Source organism: Aulonocara sp. 'chitande type north' Nkhata Bay, linkage group LG13, assembly GCF_057382095.1.
Source record: "Aulonocara sp. 'chitande type north' Nkhata Bay isolate Kocher_YH1m ecotype deep benthic linkage group LG13, A_spYH_male_GT1.1, whole genome shotgun sequence".
NCBI lineage: Eukaryota > Metazoa > Chordata > Actinopteri > Cichliformes > Cichlidae > Aulonocara > Aulonocara sp. 'chitande type north' Nkhata Bay.
In genome coordinates, this window is record NC_141356.1 from 18,005,408 (window position 1) to 18,022,898 (window position 17,491).

Here is a 17,491-nt window from a genome sequence, read left to right on the forward strand (position 1 = left end):
TAACATAACCTTTGTTGGCAATAACAGAGGTCAAACGTTTACTATAGGTCTTTACCAGGTTTGCACACACAGTAGCTGGTATTTTGGCCCATTCCTCCATGCAGATCTTCTCGAGAGCAGTGATGTTTTGGGGCTGTCGCCCAGCAACACGGACTTTCAACTCCCGCCACAGATTTTCTATGGGGTTGAGGTCTGGAGACTGGCTAGGCCACTCCAGGACTTTCAAATGCTTCTTACGGAGCCACTCCTTTGTTGCCCGAGCGGTGTGTTTTGGATCATTGTCATGTTGGAAGACCCAGCCTCGTTTCATCTTCAAAGTTCTCACTGATGGAAGGAGGTTTTGGCTCAAAATCTCACGATACATGGCCCCATTCATTCTGTCCTTAACACGGATCAGTCGTCCTGTCCCCTTGGCAGAAAAACAGCCCCATAGCATGATGTTTCCACCCCCATGCTTCACAGTAGGTATGGTGTTCTTGGGATGCAACTCAGTATTCTTCTTCCTCCAAACACGACGAGTGGAGTTTATACCAAAAAGTTCTACTTTGGTTTCATCTGACCACATGACATTCTCCCAATCCTCTGCTGTATCATCCATGTGCTCTCTGGCAAACTTCAGACGGGCCTGGACATGCACTGGCTTCAGCAGCGGAACACGTCTGGCACTGCGGGATTTGATTCCCTGCCGTTGTAGTGTGTTACTGATGGTGACCTTTGTTACTTTGGTCCCAGCTCTCTGCAGGTCATTCACCAGGTCCCCCCGTGTGGTTCTGGGATCTTTGCTCACCGTTCTCATGATCATTTTGACCCCACGGGATGAGATCTTGCGTGGAGCCCCAGATCGAGGGAGATTATCAGTGGTCTTGTATGTCTTCCATTTTCTGATGATTGCTCCCACAGTTGATTTTTTCACACCAAGCTGCTTGCCTATTGTAGATTCACTCTTCCCAGTCTGGTGCAGGTCTACAATACTTTTCCTGGTGTCCTTCGAAAGCTCTTTGGTCTTGGCCATGGCGGCGTTTGGAGTCTGACTGTTTGAGGCTGTGGACAGGTGTCTTTTATACAGATGATGAGTTCAAACAGGTGCCATTCATACAGGTAACGAGTGGGGGACAGAAAAGCTTCTTACAGAAGACGTTACAGGTCTGTGAGAGCCAGAGATTTTCCTTGTTTGAGGTGACCAAATACTTATTTTCCACCCTAATTTACGAATAAATTCTTTACAAATCCTACCATGTGAATTCATGGATTTTTTTTTCACATTCTGTCTCTCACAGTTGAAGTGTACCTCTGGTGCAAATTACTGACCTCTGTCATCATTTTAAGTGGGGGAACTTGTACAATCGGTGGCTGACTAAATACTTTTTTGCCCCACTGTATTTGCCGAGTCCTGAATTTGATGCCAGTGAACCCATCAGCGGTTGGTTTTAAAAAAAGCCCCAAAATCCCCTATGAGCAAGCACTTGGCGACAGTGGGGAGGAAAAACTCCCTCCTAATAAGGAGGAAACCTCCAACAGAACCAAGCTCAGGAAGGGGCAGCCATCTGTCGCGACCGAGTGGGCTTAAAATGTTCACTGACAACTGAGGTGTATGCAAATATGATTTTAGGACCTGAAGTTGAGGCCAATTAGGTAAAAAGAAAAATGCCGAAGCAGCCAGTTCTTCGTCTATGGTTTTATCTCTAGCAGGCTCTTAACTTCAGGACTTAACTTCAGTCCGGGGTGCAGCCTGGACTGTTTAGAGACAGACCAGACCACCTGCACAAACCAAACACTTTTTATTAAATTTTTTCTACAATCTCAGAAGGAGAGAGGCACTGAGGCACAATCTTCCGCCCCCTCGCTGTGCCCCCTCCTTCTGACAGAAACTTCCTACAGAGCAGGCATGAATGCTGCCTGAGTGGACATACACAACTCACAAGTTCCTGGCTCCCTCAGCTCCTCTGCAGACGGTTTCCCTTTAGATGGACTGAAAATGCATAGTCAGTATTTTGAGCCATACACTTCCATACACTTTGTCCACACACTTTCAATTTTACATTTCTTCCACATGAGTTTGGGCATTCACATTACTTACACGCACCTCTGCCGCAGTACATTACCTGGAGGCGGCTGTGAGCAGGTGTCCACTGAGAGTTGAGAGGAAAACTAATAAAATCCTGCAGCAGAAGTAAGTGGTTCCATTCAATTGTCTCTATTTTTCTTATCTAGGAGATACAGAGGGAGCCTCTTTCCAAATGTTTCGACACTTACTCTAAATCCCTTTCTTATCTGTGTTTCTCTGCGTGCCTTGCGACATTCTGTCTTTTTAATCTTCCTTTTTTTCCTGTGACATTTTAATGACCCCAACATATTTAATCCCTTTACTTTATTGGATGAACAGTACTGTGCCTGCTGACTTGTGCTATAAAACCCTCAAATGTTGGCAAGCTGGTGTAACCTATCACGGTGTGATGCATGCTCACGACAAAGTGTCAAATTATGGTGAGTAAATGTGTTTTCATAACAACAGTGAGGAAGGGAATAACTTTTGATTGATGTAATATTACTTAAGGCGGCAGTGTTTATTCTAGATGAATTCATTAAGTGTGATTTGCCTACAGTTTTTTTCTTGTATGCATATTAAACAAAATTGTATCACATACATAGAAAGATTTGGGAAGTAAATGTTTGCAGTTGCTGTTGCTAAAGCCACTTCATTAAATCATAAAAGCACATCAAAGTGCCTTAGATCTAAACTTTTGTGGACTGCAGGATGGAGATTAGAGCGCCTTTGCTCAATGACACCTTCACTTAAAGTTCAAGATGGATTTACTGGGTTTAACAAGACACCCTCTCCCCCTTTTCTTTACTGCACTCCTTCTCTTTAAAGTTTAGCATGTGCCTACTTTAATCAGCTCAAACTAGGGGATGTAGCCATGTAGAAAGGAGACATTAATACTCTTTTCAACAGCCGTCATTTGCAATAATTAGCCTCGCAGCTGCTAAGTGACTATAACAGCTTCACAATATGGATGCAGCCTGCTACACCAGTCAAAGCATGATGTATTACTGTACATTAAACTTGTTTTTATTCTCCTCCACACTCCATAAATGATGGGAGGAAGGAAAGAGTGAGGAAGAAGGAGGGAGGCAGATGAAGGAAGAAAAAGAGGCAGAAAATGTCAGATGGAAGGAGAAAGAGGGTGAAACTCTTAAATGGGAGAAAGAAATGGGAAAATGATGCACTCAGGAATCCCATGTGCTTAGATATGCCATACAAAATGAAAGCTTTTTATTACAGCTCTATAAGGCCAGCCTTATTAATGGATTCTTGAACACAATACATTATAGGAGGAGAATAATAAAAAGTGCAGCTACAGTTGCAAATAAGCACAGAATTACAGTGTTAAATTTCCAGAGACAGAAATATGATCAGAGCATCTCTATGGTGATACATGCTGTCATTTGCTGTGCACTAAACATATTTTATGTTTCATTTAACTTAATAAATAATGAAAGACCGAGCGCCAGCGTTTCCCACTTCACACATTTTTTTTTAGCATTATTTCTTTCAGCTACTCATTTTAGAGGTCGCCACAGCCAATCATCTGCTTTCTTGTCCCACCTTATCCCTAGAAATCTTTGATTCTGCCCCCTCTGGGTCAGCCCCCTGTATTTTTCTTAGTACTATGGTAGCAAACCATGCAACATAGCTGGTCACTACCATCATATGGGACCAGAGAGAATTAATCAGCTGACATGAATGAACAGAAATGGACTCCATATGAAAAATGGAGCTTCATCTGCTGGGTAAGGTCTAATGATTGTGGCTGAAAGTTTGGAAAAACAAAATACAAGTTTTCCAAAAAAGTTAGTGCATAGTGTGTAGATGTCAGCCATTATGTGGATGCTAATGACACAGCATGAAGCACAGTCACACAATGATCAATTATGCACCATAAAAGGCCGTGCTCTAAACCACAAATCCACTCCCACATGAGTGGATTTCTGACACGATGACATAGGAAAAGACATACAGAAGCTTCGCTTAGGCACGTTTTCTAATCTACACCTGTTCTTCACACACGCATAATAATATTAAGAGACTTATAATCACACTCGCACAGACTTAAATGTCACAGATTGAATGATCAGTTTTCTAATTAAAAACTAAATTGGAATTTCAAGTGGTATTATCTCCTAAAATTACACATTCAGCATGTGATGATTAATATTCAGCGCAATTTCAAGAGAGCTGTCATTTAAAAGGCCAGACTATTCAGGCATGGTTGCGTGTGTGTGTTTAATTAAGGTAGGTGGAGTCCATCTGTCATGCTCCTCCAACTCCTGTCTTTTATAAGCACCACCTTTGCTTTATCTTTTATTTTCTCCTTTTTTTCTCTCTCCACACGCTCTTTTTATTCTCTCTGCTTTCTTTCCTTTTAACCTCTCTCCCAGGAGGAAGTCTGATCTTTAAGAGGAGAGTGTAAAAAAGATAGAGACCATGAAAATATCATTACTTATATGTGTCATGTATGTGTGCATTCTTGCCTGTTTTAAGTGCTGATGTGTGTCTGCTTATGATGCAGATAAATAATTACTGCTCTCAGAGGACTGCAAGTGTGCCAAGAATCCATGAGGGGGAGAGAGTAAGATGGAGACGCACTCTGACAGCGGCAGAGCTCAGCTAGCAAACACTGCAACTAACTGTCTGTGAAGGTTCTCACAGACAGTTACATAGATGGCTTCTTTCACTCCTCTTTCAAAGAGGAGTGAAAGAAGCCATCTATGTCCACTATGAGCGACCATCTTTGAACAGAGGCGGTGGTTTACGACACCAACTGTCTGCCATCTATAATCCAGTTTTGAGTTCCCTCCCCAGACGCCTTAACGCCCACTCACATCCTGGGCCATCTGACCTCAGGAATTCGCATGACAAGGTGGGGCCAGGTTTCACAATGAGCTCACCCGAAACCCTGGTTGATTGGGACCCACACCCGCTTTCACACCTTGGCTCAGGTGATTAGAGGATCATCAGGGGGTCCTTTTGTCCCTCTTTGGGGGGATACTCCCACTGGGTTTAAATCTGGGACTCTCGGCCATTTGACCTTAGAACTGAAGAAGCTTCTCGGATGAGAGGTGAAACGTCTTCAAGCAACTTAAAGAAGTCCAGACGCTAGGGCTGGGCGATATATCAAGTTTTTTAAAAAATATCGATATATTTTCATACGAGATATAAGATGTGACAATATCCTTTATATCGATATAGTCTATGTTACGTTATAATTATACTTGTGGAGCCGCAGGTTTGCCTCTCTTTCGTCCACTTTTGTCTCTACGCAACGTTACTCGGCCTCGCCTCTCCTTCACTGAACACAACTCCGCCTCCCCCATAGCTTCACCTGCAGGCAATGACAAGATGAAAGCGGAAAATCTCCGTTAGCGAGTTACCGTGCGTGGGGCTGGACGGCGTCAACGTGTTAGCAAGCTAACCGCGCTAACGACATGCAGCCCAGAGGGGCTGCACGGCCTAAAATCCTTTCCTTTTCTCAAAACTCAACAGTGCGCCTTATGTATGAATTCTGGTTGTGCTTACTGACCGCGAACCGATTTTATGTGGTACACAGCGCTCAGCAATCTGTCAAAAAATGTTTTAATATGACTTTGCTAAGCTACGGAGCTGCACCGCTTGATGGATTGTCGGAGAATTACGGCTACAGAGGAGGAGCCTCGCGGAGTGATACGTACTGTGTGTGTATAAGGACCACAAATGGCACCTGTTCAGAGACGTGGTGCAGCTGTGAAATCTGTCTCTTTGTTATTATGCTCAGCGTCTATTAGTTTACATTTTGACTGCACAATTGTGAGCTTTTTGTTATGCACAAAAACAACAATGTTTTCTTTTATTTATGGACCATGATTATTTAATAAATGCTGATCATTTATTTTTGAGTAATTTCTTCATGTACATCTACGCTGTATGTAAATAAAAGTGCCCGTGTGACATCTGGGACACAGTGTGACTAAGAACTCTCTTTTTGTTCTTAACTTATGGCTTAAAAAAAAAAAATCGAGATATACATCTTATATCGCCATCCAGCTAAAAAATATCGAGATATGAATTTTGGGTCATATCGCCCAGCCCTACCAGACGCTTTTCTTTGCAAGCTCCTTTGACTGCAACTAACTGTCAGCTAGAAGAAGTGATGGGGAAGAGCGCAACGATGGACAGCAGACATGTGGATGCTGAAAAATGATTTTGTTTTCTGCATGTGTGGTTTATTGTGCTGTCTGGCAATGTTCTCCATCAGTTCCTGAGGGAATCCTTTTTTTTTTCCAACTGCCGAATGTTCACCACCCATTTACTAATTTGGTCTGTTTTCTGTGTTGTGCTGGGCAGGTACAGGAGTTCATCAGAGAATTTCTGATAAAAACAACTGCCATCTGCAGCTTTAAACGAGGCTGATTAGGGTTGGTCAGACTGAAGCAAAATACAAAAAAAAACTTAAAACATATTTAATTATCTGTTATACAGATAATATTGCAACACAAAAATTAATGATTAGCGCAACTTTAAAGTATCATACTTGAAAGCTGATATACTTATATAGTCACCAAACACTGGGCCAACACTCACCAATGACCTCAACAATAAGCATTTGAATTTGTGATATTGTCAGTAAAAAAAGAAAATGTGTTTCACCCCCCCAAAACAAAAACAAAACCTTGACCTTTAATTCTTTCCACCATCTGCTATTTTTTGACGCTGAATTATAAAGATCAACAGAGGCTGTCAGGCGTGTCTGCTTGCCACTCCATTTAAAGTCAGCATCCAAAATGGCATATGCTGCTTGTCCAAAATAACATGATGCAACCCAACACACTAACAAATAGTTATGTCTATAACTTCTGTTCCCTGAAGGAGAGGAATGAGGTACAACACATAAGTATGGGATATCACGCCCTCGCGTGTCCTGGCTGAAGAAACCTTTATTCACGCCTTTAAGGCAGGTGACGTGTGATGACACGTGCATGGCCCCGCCCGCACATATAGCCACTGCTCAGTGGGGCCACCTTGTGTTGTACCTCGTTCCTCTCCTTCAGGGAACAAAAGTTATAGAAATAACTATTCGTTCCCTTTCAGTCGATTCACTCGGTACAACACATAAGTATGGGACATATATACACGCCCCGCAGAGCAGCCACCGAACCGGAATCGGACCACCACATCCTTAGTGAGTGGTAGACCCAGCAGAAAGGACAGCATGAGCCACCGAAGGAGCTGTAACGTCCAACCAATAAAACCGCATAAAAGTGTGCGGTGATGCCCAACTAGCTGCCGCACAAATATCAGATACAGGCCCCCCTTTAAAAAGATGAGGTTGCCATCCCCCTGGTGGAATGAGCTCTCACCCCGTGGGGCAAAGCAAGACCTTTGGTGCCGTATGCCAGTGAGATAGCTTCTATAATCCAGTGGGACAGCCTCTGTTTGGACAGAGCTCTACCTCTATTTCAATTAGCGAAGCAGACAAACAGCTGGTCACATAAACGCACATTCTGAGTGCACTCAATGTAGGTGCGTAGCACACGCACTGGACAAAGAGAATGCATCCTCATCTGCTCGTCAGATGCAAAAGGACTGCATTACTTCTCGCTTTGCCGAAGCCAAAGCGAGAAGTAATGCAGTCTTATATGAAAGGAATTTCATATCCACAGACTCAATGGGTTCAAACGGGGGGCTACAAAGGGCCTCCAGCACCAAAGACAAGTCCCCAGCAGGGACACTGGACTTAAGCACGGGCCTCAGCCGGCGAACCCCTTTCAGAAAACGTATGGCGAGGGAATGTGCACCTGGTGTCAGCCCGTCAAAGCCAATATGACAAGCAGATATAGCTGCTAAATAAACCTTAATTGTCGAAAATTAAAGGCCCTTATCCAGCAGCTCCTGCAGGAATGTCAAAACATCCACAATAGAGCACTGAAATGGGAGAGTGTGGCGGTACAAGCCTTTAGTAGATCAGGCCCTAGCGCTCTGAAATGGGAATGCCGACGCACTCTCTCTAGAACTGAAGATATCATTTCCACTGGGGGAAATGCATACAGGAGCACGTCTGGCCATTGGCGCGCTAGCGCGTCCAAGCCCAAGGGTGCATCGTGGTCGATTATGGAGAAGAACAGGGGGCAGTGAGTATTTACCCAGGAAGCTAAAAGATCTATTTGCGCATTGCCAAATAGATCCCACATCTGAGCCACTATTAAAGGGTGTAACCTCCATTCTCTCACCAGAGGATCCTCCCTGGAGAGAAGGTCCGGCCCCAGCTTCAGGTGGCCCGGGACATGGGTGGCTCTTAGAGACATTAAATGAACACTGCATCATAACAGCAGAGAGCGAGACAACTTCAACAGGGGGAGAGAGCGTGTTCCTCCCTGACTGTTTATGTAAGACACCACTGTTGAATTGTCCGTCCTGACTAAGACATGCTGGCCCTCCAGGACTGGGCGGAAATACTTTGGAGCTAAGAACACTGCTAACAGCTCTAAGTGGTTGATGTGCAGCTGGCGCTGGGCTGCGTAATATCGTCTCGCAGTCTGCGTCCCAGCTGAAACTGAGCGAGGCAGCGATGAAACGTGGCCACTCTGTGCTCTGACAAACGTGCGCGGCTGGACAGCGAGCATATTTCCAAACCGAGGAAAGAAATCTGCCTACTCGGGATTAGCGAGCTCTTTTGAAAGTTCACAGAGAACCCCAGTGTCTGAATGTGTGACAGAACCAGCGACAGCTGAGCTGTGTCTCCGCCTGCTCTCTGGAGCACGCTAAGAGCCCAGTCGTCTAGGTAGGCTAAGATGCGGATGCCTCTCTCTCTGAGGGGCGCAGAGCGAGCGACAGCCTGAACGGCAGCACTAGGTATTCGTAGGCTACGCCCTCGAATGCAAACCTCAGAAATTGCCTGTGTTTTGGGTGTATAGCCACATGAAAATAAGCATCTGTTAGACCGATTGTTGCAAACCAATCTCCCGGCCGACTGCATTCAAGAGCTGTCTGAGTGTTAGCATCTTGAAGCTGTACGTAGGTAGCTATGTGTTCAAGACTCGCAGGTTGAGGATGGGACGAAGCCCTCCCCCTTTTTTTCGGAACAACAAAACGGCTGTACCAAATTTTGTCTGTTTCCGAAGCGGGGACCACTCGCATTGCTCTTTTCTGCAATAGCGCCTTTATTTCCTCTATGAGCATCATGGCCGCCTCGGTGTTGACAGTCGTGTTTACGACTCTTTGGAAACGAGGTGGCTTGACCCGGAACTGCAACCGGTAACTGATGGCAACGGTTCGCAGCACCCACGGAGAGGGAGCACAAGCGCGCCACTGAGGAAAGTGAGCAGCCAGCCGGCTGACCGGCAGCACCGTCGGCGGGGCGTTGTCGCCCCCCAGTGTGTCTGCAGGGGACTGCATCACCTGCCTGACCTGGCTCATTTTGCCTGCAGGCTGCCTGTGCTGCCTATTTGTGATTGTTTGAGAATAAACAACACTCTTTATTGATTGTAACATGGAAACATGTACATTCATACATTTTGGAGGCACCTTTTCTGGGGCACAACAATGAGAAACAGCGGGAACACTTGAGGTGTCATCGTGGCCGACCGGCGCAGCAGCGGCGGCACATTGGGCCGACAATGAGGAAAACTTGAAATTAGCGCTCCGCGGGCAGCCTACACACCAACTGCGTGGTAGAGGCTAACACCAACAGGGGCAGTTAAGCTAAGTTTAAGTCGGCAGACAACGCTAGCCCAACTCAGCAGAGGTATTCTTAGCGAGGTGAAGAGCGTAAGAACTGAGGGATGACTGTGATGACAGCGGCTATATGTGCGGGCGGGGCCGTGCGCGTGTCATCACACGTCACCTGCCTTAAAGGCGTGAATAAGGGTTTCTTCAGCCAGGACACGCAAGGGTGTGATATCCCATGCTTACGTGTTGTACCGAGTGAATCGACTGAAAGGGAACGGTGAGTTGTCTAAATGATCAACATATAGACACTGACCTGATCTAAGGTCTGCAATACCACGTGGGGCATTTAATTTAGCTGTATACACAAAACTCTGACCTGACGGCGCACAAGCCCTTGTCCCAGTTAACAAAGAATAATACTCACACTACATAAAGTCCCAAATCCCCTCGCCCCATATTTCATCAAGGTAAAAAAAGGAAAGAAAAAAAAGTCAGTATCACACCACTACCAAGGCCATTGTTCCATTTAGCTCAATAAAAAAAGATGAAAGACCTTGGCCTATTTTTTCAATGTTTAACACTGCCACAAAGAGTAGCTATTACATTCATTCCCAAAGTCCTCCGGCTTATTTCAGGAGGTCCTTCATATAACTTCACTATGATGCCTGCAGTTTAAAATATCATCTAAAAAAGTAATGTAATCCATATACCAAATGCTGACAGGAACCAAAAACCTTTCGTATTGAGAGCACTCACTGCTACTGAAGATGCATCGAGCTTGCACTTGCAGGTATCTGCCGCCAGGCGGAGCTCTAGGTTTACTGCTGAGCAATATTGTGCAGGTGTGTTGTCTTGGTGACAGTCGACTGCAGCATAGAGGAAGTAGAAGGGTCGGCTGCCCAAAACACAAGTCACTGCAGTAACAGAGAGCTCAGATGGGACCAAAACGTTGCTGAATGTTAGTGCGAAACATTACGGTGATATTTGGAGGTAATTTGCGAATCCTGTGACAGCTCATGAGTCAAATAGATCTGTTGTTTGTGTCTTGAATTTTGTAGACTGTACAGCTATTCGCAAGGTGTGGTAAACCCCCTAATTTTAGAATATTTTGTTATCCTCCTTTCTTTTCTCTTCCACAGATGCTGTCATAAAGTTGGGATATTTTCTGGTTTGTTGATGTAAATACACTAAAACAAAAGAAAGAAAGAGACAAAAACACACCATGGGGCAGCTATTCTCAACTGAAGAAGAAACTTCTCAAGTGAAGGACGCTATTGGCTCTCTCCTCTACGATGCCATGCTGGAAGGTGGTGCAGTACCTGACCTGGGAGTCGTCCATCCGCTCCTTTTAGCCAGTCATGATGACAGCTCTGTCTCCCAGGACCGCCTCCAGGAACAACTGCAGCAGGTTAAAGAGCTTTAAAAGAAAGTGCGACAGTAAGCTTTGGAAAGTTGTGATGCTGTTCATGAAAGCAGAAAACTGAGATAGCACGGAGAGAGAGAAAATAAAACACAGTGTTGTGTGTTAAGTGTGAAAGTGCTCACTGATCACCTTTAAAGCCACTCAGTCATAAGGCCCAGATGAATATTAGCAAGACGAGCAGGACGATGCTGTTGCCTTGATACCTGCGATTAAAATGACACTTAAAAGGAGTCCTACTGGGACTGTAAAGAATTTACAAATGAATATAATAGCCTACACAGACCAATATCACGACGAGAAGGTGCTGTTCACAGCTGTTAATTTTATTGATGCAGATAATATAAAACAGTGTGCTGGATTTCTGTTACCACTCAGCAGGCTATAAAAGTTTGTTCTTTTCACCCAGTTGCAGAACGACATTGGGAACAAAGCGCCCACCTACCTGAGGGACCTGATTAGTCGATTGTCAACTTTCTCAGATGAGCCACGCTTGGCGGGCTTGGTGGGATTAGTGGTTTCTATAGTTATGGATATGGCATATACGTCAGCAAAACAGTCGGGTGTTAAAGGGAAGTCAGCAGGATCATCGTCATGCCAGGTAAAGCCTTAAAGGAACTAGTGAAGGAGTTATAATAGAAAATAAAAAGCAAAACAATACAAACAATACATGATGATATCCTTTCTCTGTGTATTTCCACTGTGTTGATCAGTATTATTCAAATCTTGGCTCTTGGAGCAGTTTCTGAACTGAAGTTATACAGGTTTACATGTATCCCATTACTCTGTAAAACGGACCCATGCAACAGTTTTTGCATACTTAAGCTGACCTTTCTTGACCAAGAATAAATGCACCATTAAGTCACTGGATGTTTATAGCTATATATTATAAAAAAATATTCTGACAATTCATCATGTAACTAAATCCAAATGTAGAATAAAGACTGTTAATCTACTGGGAATGTTTAATGTGTTAACCATTACCTGTTCAGCTGGGTTACTTAGTTTGGTTTATAACAGTACATTTCAGCCAGCTGTGTGCATGCTCCTACAAATACTGTATGTTAAGGGTGATAAGAATAACTGTAAAAAGCTGCAGGATGTCAACACCAAATGAATTGCTTCTAAAATACTGAGGTATACATCTTTGAATTTCTTCCTGCAGCAGAGAGTCTGGGAGCTTCAGGAGGTGATGGAGGAATACCTGAAGCGCTGTAGGATCAGCTTGAATGATAAAAGCAGGCTGATCCAGGATGCTGTCAGACTTGAGGCCCAGCTCAGCCTCACCCTCACCCAGCTGAAGACGTGTCTGCTAGGGGGAGATTGTGACTCCAGGTGATAGAATACAGTAGAGCAGAGGATGACATTATAGAGTAAAAGAAATACTGGACAAGTTAAATAACTAACTACATAGAACAGACTAAAAGAAAGAAGTACTCTACAAAGAACTATCCAGTCAGATGAAGTAGGACTCACAATTAGTGTTTTTTTTGGTTCCTTCAGGTCTTTGAGACACTGGGCCAGCGGAGCATCCTTTCACACCCAAATGTTGGTTCACCTGGCTCGCCTTGAGAGCAAGGCTAAGCCTCTGTCTGCAAGGGCAGCACTGCAGCAATACAAAGAAGATCTCACACAGATCCTGCCTGCTTACAGGTAAAACACTAAATGCTCCAATCAGACAGGGAGGAGAATTTTACTGCTTTAACAACAACAACATTCCAGCCAATAATGCTGTATGTGATGACTTTGTGTCTTTTTTAGATGCTCCAAAACTTCACTTTTGGGCACAGCATAGTTCAGAAATTGCATCTGATGACTGTGTCAACTAAACATCTCAACTAGGCTGAAAGCATTTTCAGAAATTTCTCTTCTTTTCCTCCTTGCTGTTTAACAATCACTTCAACACTTACATATTTGGAATGATACTTTAAAAAGGAAAACAACAACGACAACATCAGTTTACATGAGTCATTGACACTGTGGCCGAATGTACAGGCCTGTCACAAAGTATTTGAGGCATTGTTACACAGCAAACACACCACACTTCAGCGGTAGCAGAACCCTAACAAGCACCCTGACAGTGGATACTAGAGCCGCTGAGTGCCTGCTTATCTGCTATGAGACACCCTCTCTAGCTTGCTCTAAATATGACAGCAGAAACACAAAAACGCTAATCAAGCTGTCAGAAAAATGTAGCTCTAAACTTTCTGCTGCATTTAGACTTTCTGCTTACAGTAGAAAAAAATCTGAAACCAGAGAGGCAATGCTTGAAACCCTTACATAAGATAAGTGAAAAAGGGTAAACTACGAAACATCCTTGCAATGCTGTGGAAATAAACTGATGTTTGTATAAGTTATTGATTAAGATTTTATAAAGTATATGTTATGAAACAACTTTAGAGCAATGGTGTTAACTCAGAGATAAATGCGTCACTTGATTGATATTTTCTGTCCTTTCTTCTTCCATCCCAATTCTTCCTGCAAACCCGTCACTCTCCACTTTCCTCATTCCAGGCGTTATAAGTCTAAAACAGTGTGTGTTGTAAAATGTCGAGGGAGTTTTCCTGCAGCAACTGACCCCTGCAGTGAGGTGCCAGAAGAAGGCACCATGACTGGACTCACTGTGACCGACAGAGAGACAGGAAAGAGTGTGACCATCCCTCTGTCCACCATAGAGACTGAGACAGGTAGATTTTGTCTAAGTAAGTAGTGAAATTACTTTTGTCAGTCTCAGTGGATTTGCATTAACTGAATTGTCTTAAATTAACAGGGAAAAGAAGGAGAGTCTCTGGGCTTGATATATCCTCTACAACAGTGCCCTCCTCAATTAACCTGGATCTGATCACCTCGGATCAGTACACTCAGGCATACTTGGATCACCTGTTCTCTGCTAAGGGTCCTGTGGCAGAGCTGGAAAACTACTTTAACAAGGCTAGTGAGAGACTGAGAGTGCTAACAACTGAACTGGGATGTAAAAGCAAGGCAGGGGTGGCTAATGGAATCGAAAAAAGTGAAGGAGTGCATCTTAAAGACCAGGCTGAAGGAACAGATGAAGTACAAAGTGTGGAAAAGGTGATGATGGAAAGGAGAGGAAGACAGGGAGAGGAACGTTTGAAACTCAGTATTGTAGAATCACAGCTAGAGCAAAGCCTTAATTCCAATTAGCACAGTGCTACAAACCCATGAAAGTGCAACAGCCATATGACTTTTAGAAGTATACATGCTTCTGTTCCTAAACTTGCCTTTTTGAGTGCTTTAATGCTCTCATGCCAACAAGCAAGACTACATTAAGTGCACTACAAAAACAACTGACCACCGAACACAGCCCAACCTCAATGCTCATTGTCCTGTTTCTGTAGTTGAAGCAGAGGGGCCATCAGCCAAATTTCAGCCAGAAGGATGATGGAAGGATGAAGGACACTTGGAAATGTACCAACACAAAGATCTGAATTGAGATCCTTGAGAAGATTTCAGTCCAATAATGCTGATAATCAAAATTCTGCGATCATGGCATCATAAAATAACCCATCGTTCTTAAGTTATTTTAATTTATTTAGATCAAAAAATATTGCTTAAGCAAAATGTAAGTTCCACAGACTTGTCTGCAGTGCTGTGAACCACGCAAAGCTCAGCAGCCTTGACTGAATATGAGCTTTGAATTTTTTTGTTTGTTGTTGAATTGGATTTTCTTTGTGTTGATACCCTCTTTAATGGGTCACCTTTTGTCTGTGAACAGTAATAAATAATTGATTGCAAAAGGTTTTTCTTGATTTCTTTCTTTTTTTTTACACTCATACTTTATTTCATTTGGTAACCTATTAAAGTTCATTCCCAGTAGGACAGTTACACTATACAAAGGAAAAAACACCCCATGATTACTACATTGTCAAAGTTTTAATTTCAGAATTGAATACACCAAAAGGGCACTAACAGTTATCAATAACAAATTTCTGAGAAAAGTACAGGAAGAATTCTACAAGCAAGTATTTATTTTAGCCGATCTGAAATTCAGATGAGATAGAAAACACCAACAAAACCAAAAATCAACAGAAGAAACACAGGAATGGGAGCAGGGATTTAAAATGATACAAACGATATCTGGACCAGAACTGAAATACTAACATAAAACTTGAGCTCAGCATAGAACAACTGAAAAATGAAGCGAAAGAGAGGATCGCAGAAAAAACATTTAATTCTGAAAAAGAGGTTAAACAAAAAAAATCAAGAGCACAACAACTAAAACTCCAGATTGCTACTATAGTAACTGGATAAAAACAGGAATCAAAACCTTTCACACACGTCCTATGGTGGTACACTGGTACAGTGTGAATTGTGATGGCTTACAGTGTAAATGTACTGTATCCAACTCTGGCCTGGATAAGAAATGAATAGAAATGATTTATGAATTAACAACATTATAGCCAAGGAAACATATTTCTGTGGTACAGTTGGCACAAATTCTGCTTTGTAATAAAGTATATATCATATATATATATGTTCATGTATTTTCCATTGATTAATTAAATGTCTTAATTAAAGTCTTTTAGGCAATCTTTTCAAAAGACTGGCATTTTCTTTTCTTTTCTCTTTTGTACTTTGGACCTTTGGCTTGCAGAAAAGTGTGCTGAAATTACATGGCATTCTTTCTTTTAAGTCTGTCTCAAAAGGTCAGAAGCATAATGACCAGTCCACCACCTGCACAAGACAGCTTTGTCTATGTATGTGACAGGAAGTCCATGCGCTAAAAGGGGACATTCACAGGAGAGATGGCACTCTCCCTCAAGTGTGTCTCACTTGGAAAGGTTGAAAAGATGCTTTCTGTCTCCGTACTGTGGCGTTGCGATGCAGTAGGTGGGCGAACAGACTGCAGGAAGGAGCCCTTATCTGGTGTATAGCTGCAGCACTGCGTGAATGTCAAGACAAGAGGGAGAGTGTAAGGATTTCTATGTGTGGGTGTGTTGGCGTGAGTGTGTGAGCATGCATCTCTGTATAACTGAATTGAAGGAAGATGTATCCAGGCAAAATAACGAGTGCTGGACATAAAAATGTGAGAGTGATTATAGTTTTGTGTTTACATAAAACGTGTGAGCTACATAGACAATAAGAGATGATAGTGATGACAGATTGTAGCACAAGTGTTTAATGGGTTTTTGTGTGTGCGAGCTTTAGGTCCTGCTAACTGTAGATGAGTCACACTTTGCAGTTCCACTTACTCGACTCTTCTCTGCTAATGCTGTCTTATTAGTTTTAGTTCTCTCGCTGTTTTATTCTCCTCTCCTCTTTTCCTTTCCCCCCTTTTTTCAGCGGCTATCAAATTAGTGTGACTTTATTATTCAAATGAATGCAAATCTGACTGGCTTTGTAAGCACAAATGGGTATTCATATACACTATAGAGTATTAGGACATCTAAAAGTGAAATTATTCACATAGCATCTTTTCTCATGAACTGTTTATTGTTTACACTGTGTTTTTGTACTCTCTGTTTCTCTTTGCTTAATTTTAAACTTTCATTCCATACTTTCTATCTCTGCTCTTAACTGTCCATTTTTTTTTCAAAATCAATTTTCCTGACTCTGTCAGTCTGTGTTTTTATCCTTGAGGCGCACTGTCTTTTTCCAGCTGTTCATCTCTGTTCAGGCCCATTTATTGGCAAGGTAAAATGCTGCTATTATAACCAGGTATTCATAAAAACATCAAAAAATAGGACATATCTCAGGGGACGAGGGTGTCATTGATTCATCAATTTAGAAAAGAAACAGAATGGCTACGAAACAAGCATTATTACCATCATCGTCATCATTAAGAGCTCGCTATTTTTCTAGGAACATCAATCCGGTAATTGCATACAATCTAAACTCAACCTACTGTTGTTTTTCAGGATAATAATGTAACCAGTTCTCATTTTAAACTTTAAATATTGCTCTTTTGTAAAAGTCTCTCAATGAACTGACCTTTATCATTTGTTACATTTCTCAGATCTCATCTTTACTGTCTGTTAGAAGGTGTAGTCCTGTTGTTTTGACGAACGATGACTTCAAGCGCATGCTCAGGGAGCTGATTGTGAAGTGGCTGGGATGAGAATTAGCACATCAAAGTCTGAAGCTGCGGTTCTCAATCTTAAAAGGGTTTACTGCCTACACCAGGCTAGAGATCAGTCTCTGCCTGAAGTGAAGAGGTTCAAGTACCTTCAGGTTTTGCCTTCAGGTGAGAAGATTGGAGCAGAAGACGGGCTGGTCTGGTGTGGTGAGAAGTGAAGCTGAAGGAAGTGAAGCTGTCTATTTACTGGTCAGTTTGTGTTCTACATTCAAGATGTAGTAGTGATTAAAAGAAAAAGATCAGAGATTCAAGCAGTGGAAATGAGCATTCT

General features: G+C 42.8%; 1 protein-coding gene and 1 pseudogene across 1 annotated transcript; one reads left to right on the plus strand and one right to left on the minus strand.

Annotated features, from left to right (window-relative positions):
- Positions 1-7,903: 7,903 nt before the first annotated feature.
- On the minus strand, positions 7,904-9,451 carry LOC147315934 (uncharacterized; annotated as a pseudogene).
- Positions 9,452-10,577: 1,126 nt separating this feature from the next.
- On the plus strand, positions 10,578-15,560 carry LOC147315935 (uncharacterized). The gene is made up of 7 exons (XM_086258951.1): positions 10,578-10,693; positions 10,843-11,111; positions 11,533-11,724; positions 12,289-12,458; positions 12,627-12,776; positions 13,638-13,810; positions 13,894-15,560. The coding sequence occupies exons 2-7, from the start codon at positions 10,926-10,928 to the stop codon at positions 14,286-14,288; spliced, it is 1,266 nt and encodes a 421-aa protein (XP_086115077.1). The 5' UTR covers positions 10,578-10,693; positions 10,843-10,925; the 3' UTR covers positions 14,289-15,560.
- Positions 15,561-17,491: the final 1,931 nt, after the last annotated feature.

Excerpts from the sequence above, each read along its gene's own strand:
- LOC147315935 (XM_086258951.1), top strand. The coding sequence starts at position 10,926 with ATGGGGCAGCTATTCTCAACTGAAGAAGAAACTTCTCAAGTGAAGGAC. Across the intron at positions 11,725-12,288 it reads CAGGATCATCGTCATGCCAG|CAGAGAGTCTGGGAGCTTCA; the intron begins GTAAAGCCTTAA and ends TTCTTCCTGCAG. Across the intron at positions 13,811-13,893 it reads CACCATAGAGACTGAGACAG|GGAAAAGAAGGAGAGTCTCT; the intron begins GTAGATTTTGTC and ends TTAAATTAACAG.